The sequence below is a fragment of the Morus notabilis genome, unplaced genomic scaffold, assembly GCF_000414095.1.
Source record: "Morus notabilis unplaced genomic scaffold, ASM41409v2 Scaffold5, whole genome shotgun sequence".
Lineage (NCBI taxonomy): Eukaryota > Viridiplantae > Streptophyta > Magnoliopsida > Rosales > Moraceae > Morus > Morus notabilis.
In genome coordinates, this window is record NW_010363077.1 from 588,038 (window position 1) to 594,732 (window position 6,695).

General features: G+C 34.1%; 1 protein-coding gene across 1 annotated transcript; it reads right to left on the reverse strand.

Moving 5' to 3' along the window:
- Positions 1–563: 563 nt before the first annotated feature.
- On the reverse strand, positions 564–4,789 carry LOC21406403 (phosphatidylinositol:ceramide inositolphosphotransferase 1). The gene is made up of 12 exons (XM_024169155.1): positions 4,209–4,789; positions 3,949–4,038; positions 3,159–3,245; positions 2,963–3,031; positions 2,681–2,761; positions 2,043–2,114; positions 1,827–1,887; positions 1,635–1,737; positions 1,367–1,462; positions 1,117–1,163; positions 892–1,019; positions 564–808 (listed from the first exon to the last, which is right to left on the reverse strand). Exons 1-12 carry the CDS (start codon positions 4,239–4,241, stop codon positions 728–730), a joined length of 948 nt encoding a protein of 315 aa, XP_024024923.1. The 5' UTR covers positions 4,242–4,789; the 3' UTR covers positions 564–727.
- Between the last annotated feature and the right edge of the window lie 1,906 nt (positions 4,790–6,695).

The window sequence follows — 6,695 nt, forward strand, 5'->3', positions numbered from 1 at the left end:
TGTAAGTGTTTACATTAAAAATTTATAGCGCGTAATATAAAACTGTGAGGTGTAACACAAAACTGCTCCTCACAAATAAGACCGTTAAAGATTACCCAACTAAAACATAGTTCTTACTTCTTATTGATAAGATAAAATAGCAGTTCCTACCTTAAAAGTTCCCAACTTTATAATGGTTTCCCATTTACCACTGTGCTATTTGGATCAACGATTTCACTTGGTAATGCTTTCTATCTTCTATTTTGTGGTAGGGAAGTTTGAAACTGCAGCTACCAACAAGAGCTTGTGGCAACAATACTATGGGTTGTGGTTGAAGAAATATTGTAACCGAGTATTGAAATGTATTTACCAGTGTCCTTGCTGAGTTGCGATATAAATTAATTAAATCATATAAACAAATGAACATTTAATTCATGAATTCAAAATCATAATTCAGAATTATGATTCAGAACTATTTTGATTTACGTGTTTTTTGTGAGAAAATTTTATAACGAACCACAAATCATAATTCAAATCATGACACGAATACACCAACTAAACGCAAGAGATTGGAGCAGGAGAGCAAATTAAAAAAAAATCATAACCCAGATTCCATTGCCACTAGAATACAAATCATGTGTCCACTCCAACATAGGAGACTGGTACAAAATGTCCACTTAATTTTAAGTTTCAAACAAGAAGCTCGTATTGTTTCCAGCAGCAGCAAAACCCCCATCTTTAATTCCCTCTATGCACCATTCATTGCACCATCAACATGAACTGTGTTTCCATCTTCCAGATTCTTGCCATTGACTTGAGTTCTCTGCCTCTGCACAAACAAAAGCAGAAAAAAATGTTTAGTTACATCAATGCAGAAAAAGGTTTTCCGCATCAGTGAACGATCCAACTTACCCAATCAGCAGGGTCTCCTGAGTTCCCATTCAAGAGTTTGTGAGTCTCTTCTTTGGTCCTTCCATCCTTCTCTTTGTTAGTCACCGGTAGCAAGAGAGACCCAATTCCATTGCTCCGATCAGGTAACTCTACGGGAAACATGTAATAGTCAGCACGGCTGCTCGATAATGGCTAACGCTTCAAAACAATAATAACAATAATAAAACACAAACAAAACATCCTCACCTGCAAACTTCTTGTCAATAAAGAATACCACAAAATTGACGGTATACCTGCAGGAAATCATATTGTATAAATGAATAAGCAATCAGGGGCGAGAAACAAAAGAAGGGCAAAGACGCTCATTATCTTCATTTTCTTTTCATTTTCCTTGCAGGTGACCCTGCTGATTGCAGCTGAGGAAGAGAAACATATAAATAAATAGAAAAGATCCTTCTGCAAATATAAATGTTTTGACCAAAGACATCGGCCATACCAAGCGACAACAACATCAACGGTGTAATGCTTGCGCGATGCCACAATCAAGAAACTCTGGATGATGGCAAGCAACCAAGAAAGCTGCTTTATACTCCTGCAATCAAGTAGAATTCAAGATCCATTAGCAAAAAAAAAAAAAAAAAACAAAAGAGTAGAATTCAATATCAGACAGAAGAAGCTCCATCTAGTGAGGTTATATTCAGTTAGATAGCAGTTTTGGAATAGGCATTGATCATACCGTGCCAGATGAAAACCAAATGCAATACCTGCGAGTGCCGTACTTCTGGTACGTGCGCACAAAGACAAGAGTAAAGATCATGTGTGATGAAAAAATCAAATCACCACAACCATATATAACGCCACGAGGAACTGCACAAGTGAGAATAAAAAATAAGCACAAAATGTAGTAAACCAGGCAAAAAAGCTAAAAAAGCTGGAATAAACAAAAGATCACTCACAGTTTATCAAGAGGACCTCAAGAACACTCTTTGGAGGAGGCAGCCTGGCAAGCTTTGAACCCTGTACGGCAGAACACATTCTTAGCTTTATATTATTCTTTTGTTCCTAAATCTCATAAAGAGTCAAAACAATTTTCTCAATTATCAAAAGAATAAAATAAAAAGAAAACAACATTCCACCTCGCAAGATTATAATATTATATATAAAAAATATACCTCACGGCAATGGTAATTTGGACCAGGAAGCTGGGTAGAATAGAATGTGATTATCCGGAGGAACTGAGAAGCCTGTGGCAGAAAAATAAAGACACTGAGAGAAAATTTTGAGGATTGATTCTGCTAAATAATGATAATGTTTATTGAAAGAAACATCCGGAGAGCTCAATAGTTTTCATGAACTAAAATACCCATTCAAAACAAACAAAACATAAAAAACTTGACCCAGCAGAGGAAGGAATGAACAAGATATATATATATATATATATAGATGTATACATATTTACATATATATGTATATATATGCACACATATATAAATATATATATATATATATATGTAAGCATAGCGGGATATTCCGCTCTAATATGAATATGCTTCCCTGAAGAATTAGGTGTCAAAATAATTCCAGTCATAAAAAAGAGAAGTTAAAAACTAAACTGGCATTTTCTAATTTCTAATTGAGACACAACTTCACACATTTTCCCACTAATCATACTTCCCAATCTTACCAATTCTCTCTTCAACCATCCTAATATAAGCCCAAATGACAGATTACTAAACTAAAGAAATAAAAATAATAATAATAATCCAGAACATAATATAATGGTTAAAAATAATTGATAGTCATCACTTACAACTAAAAATGCCAGAACCCTGCACCATACTATAACTGTGTAGATCTTCTTACTCTTGAAAATGAAAGGATGGAAAGTCCACTGCAACAAACATGCTTCAAATAAGCCAAACGATTAACTAAAGTGTAAAGTTTTATAATGGCACTCTCAAATGACATGGGATTATCAAAATTCATGAAAAAGAGTAGCTTAAGTACAAAATACTATGGAGTGGTGATAACAGATAAATAGAGAAAATGAAACCAAAAGTAAAATTAACGAAAACAAGAGAATAAACCTTACCAAGAAAAAAGATACAAAGATAAAGGTGAACAAGGTCTCACTGATATAAGCTTTGTCTTGCCCAAGCTCCTATTATGGCTCAAAAATTAAAGGTAAGAAGGCATTGTCATATTTATAAGATCAACGAGCAGTGAGCACTCGAGAAAAACTACTCAGAACGAAAGACAAAGCAAAAGGATAACAAATTGATACATACCGGAAGAAGCATGAAGCCAACGTCCTGGAGTGTTGGACCCGGTCGATGTATGTAATGAACTCCTCGAGCAGCCAAACCATGTATATACTGTGGGTGAAGAAAGATCAACGTTTAACTTTAAGACTTGCAAGACATTTTAGCAACAGGCAAAGTAAGATGATAGAACATTATACACAAACCCTTTAAAAGACAAAATAAATATTAATGTACAAAATGCAAGGCATTTTTAATAATAAACAGATAAAGTTACAACCATGCCGTGACATATCATAAAAACTAAGCGAACACTGGACTGGAAGCAATGAATTGCTGGAACCAATTCAAATAAGAAAAAGATGGGAAAACCTATGAAATGTCAAATCAATCAACATTTTATCAGATTCCAAGTCGGAAGGTAAATTAAAAATGGGAATCTAGAATGTGCAAGAACAATCATTTGGGACAAAATCTTCTCTCAACAAACGTGAAAGTAACCTTTTACCAGTTCATACTTTAAAATTTTCTAGATGAAAAAAAAAAGCCTACAATTTATATATATATGTATGTATATAACTGACCGGGCCTGCACATCATGTAATCCCTCATCAAACACAAACCCAAAACTTAAAACAAAAATGTTAAGTGTAACAACTGTCCAACCACAACTCAAATCATTTCTTTTTTTCTTTTTTTTCTGATCCAAATCTCACAAACAAGACTTTCCAACTTCTTAACAAACAAAACTTTCCCAAAAGAAAAACAATAAAAATAGATGAAAATATTTCTTGAGCGATGCATCAAAATGGGAAACCTGACAAACAACTCCCGCTAACAGATATTTCCAATTCTCGGCAAGAAGATTGAGCTCTGTGGTTGTCTCTGCGCAAATTCGCTTCCATAGCTTCACACCAAAACAAATAATAAATAAATAAATAAAAGAACAAAAACCCAAATCATCATAAGCACAAAAAAGCAGGAAAAAGAAGATCTTTATTCCTAGCCATCAATGCAAAGATAGTTATAAGACAAACCCAAAAAGGAAACCAGAAAAAAAAAAAAAAAGGTACAAACCTTTGACGACTCGCGACCAATGTAAAACGTCATCTTATTCTTGTTCTTCTTCTCTTCTATGTGTAACCACCACTTCCATATTACTTCACAACCAAACTCTTTTCAAGGTCAACATCGCTCATCACACAAATTTGCCCACTCAAAAATATTTTCCACCAATTAAAAAAAGACTAAAAAACTTAACAATCTCTTCGACCCAGAAAATAATTAAAACCGGAGATCTGATCAAAGCCCACCAAGCGATTTTAAAGACGAAACCGAGAAAAGGGTCTTGGATGTACAAAACAAGAAGAGGGTTGGGTTTGTTTTGAAAAATCAAAAAACAAAAAACGAAAATGAAAAAAAAGGGTTTTTTTTTTGTGATTTGTTTTTCTTTTTCTTAATATTCTGTTCTTTCTGGGCTTTTGGGTATTATTTTTATGTATGTGTACGCGAGTTCAACACGGAGAATAGAATTGAAGTAAGATGAATGGAATTTGTAAAAGAAAGAGGGGAAATTGGCTTTTATTAGCAGACGACGAAATGAGAAAGATCGCCGCTACTACTGTTTTGTTGTGCCAACGCGAGGCTTACGCGAACGAACCAACCCCTTTTTCCTTTTCCTTATTTTTTTTAATTTCAAATATGCCTTAATTTGAATCTGACGACACTATTGCCAGGAAAGTGAGTGTGACAGCAAGACAATGAGAGGGACTTAGAAATATAAAATAAGATTTTCTTAAGATAGGAAAAAGAAATATCAAAATTAAATAAATTAATAAAATTTTGGGGGAGAAGCAAAATATTCTCTTTTCTCCTGTGTTTATTTTTTTGAATTAATCTAATAAATTCCCCTCAAATTAAATTTTTTTCCCCTCTCAACAAGCTCTCGATTAGTGTTGCACTTCTGAGTATAATAATATTTTAGTCTCTGTACATTTAATTTGGACATATTAGATGCTGCACTTTTTTTTTGAAAGTTTTAGTCCCTATAACTTAAAATTTTAGGAAAAAAACTTATGTATATGCAAATTTTCTCCTTTTTACTATTAAAACTTATTGTAATTATTTATGTAAAGTTTTTAATTGTTATATAATAAAGATGTGACTATCTATATTTAATTTTAAAAATTATTCATTGATTTTAGTGCCAAGAACTAAAGCAGTCAAAAATTAAAAATTTAAAGACTAATATGTTAAAACTAAAAATTTAGAGACCAAAATGTCATTATCCTCAAAGTTTATGGACTAAGGGAGCCAATAATTTTTTTATAAAATTGTTTAAAATAATTCATAATTAGTATAATTTTATAAGTATTTATTAAATTATTAATTTTATGTCAATTTATCCTCTAATATTTTTTTTTTTAAAAATGGGCAATTTGCTTAAAAATAATCACCCCCTTTTTATAGAGTTGTCAAACGTGCCGTACTGGGCCGGCACGACACACTTGACCCCAGGCCCATCACGGGCCTGGGCCGTGCCTGGGCCGGGCCTGAGAAGAAAAACTCAGGCCCTGGCCCTAGTCCATAAGGGCCAAGGCCGGGCCTAGGCCCAGGCCCTTCACGGGCCGGCCCCGGCTCTTGTTTTTTTTTAATTTAATTAAAAAAAATATCAAATGCCCCAAAAGAGGTGATTTTATTGAATTGACGTAATAGGAGTACACGTAAATGACTGCCTCGTTAAAAACCTTGCTAAGTAAAACCCATGGGGAGATCGGGACAAAACCTTAGCGAAGGAAAAAAGAGTGCAGTAGCTAGGAATAGTAAATTACAAACCTAAGTGCTTCCAGAAGATTCTGTTATTTCTAAGTTAGAAAAATATTCTTGCATCGAATCATCTGTGTATTGTTGTTTTCGTCTTCTGGCATCTTCCCAGTCTTTAACTCACATTAGTCCCTCCAAGATATCTGGATGCATTCTGCTTCTCTTCTCGTCAAGAATTCGGTTGCTTGCGCTAAAAGCTTGCTCCGATGCTACCGTTGACACTGGAGTTGTCAGAATGTCACGAGCTATTATGGACAGTGTTGGAAAATGATCTATCTTGCTCTTCCACCACTGTAAGATGTCTAGTTTGTCGTCATCGATTACAAAATTTGCTTCAAAATATTTGGCTAGTTCCATAGACGCTTGTGTTGAGGACGATCCTGCAGTTTTCTCTTTCTTCTTCTCCACGACGATCCTTTAGGCCCCGAATTGGTAGTTGACAACGAAGTTCCCTGTTCTTTTTTACCCGTGCTATATTTTGCTTCATACAAACTAAAAACTTTTTCTAACATTTTCTTAGTGTCAATAATACTTAGTTGCATATCTATTTTTAAATTCTCTGCAATAGCAGTCATCAATGATTCAGTTCCATCTACTCCGCACCTAGGATCTAAAATGGTTGCCAATGCATATAACATAGGACAACCTGACCAATAACTTTTAAATTTATTTTCCATTAAGTTAACTATATTCCCAAAAAGTTGTGTAGCCCTATAATAAGAAAATGTTTCTGAAATATTA

Excerpts from the sequence above, each read along its gene's own strand:
- LOC21406403 (XM_024169155.1), bottom strand. The coding sequence starts at position 4,241 with ATGACGTTTTACATTGGTCGCGAGTCGTCAAAG. Across the intron at positions 1,888-2,042 it reads CAAATTACCATTGCCGTGAG|GGTTCAAAGCTTGCCAGGCT; the intron begins GTATATTTTTTA and ends TCTGCCGTACAG. Across the intron at positions 1,164-1,366 it reads GTTGATGTTGTTGTCGCTTG|GTATACCGTCAATTTTGTGG; the intron begins GTATGGCCGATG and ends GATTTCCTGCAG.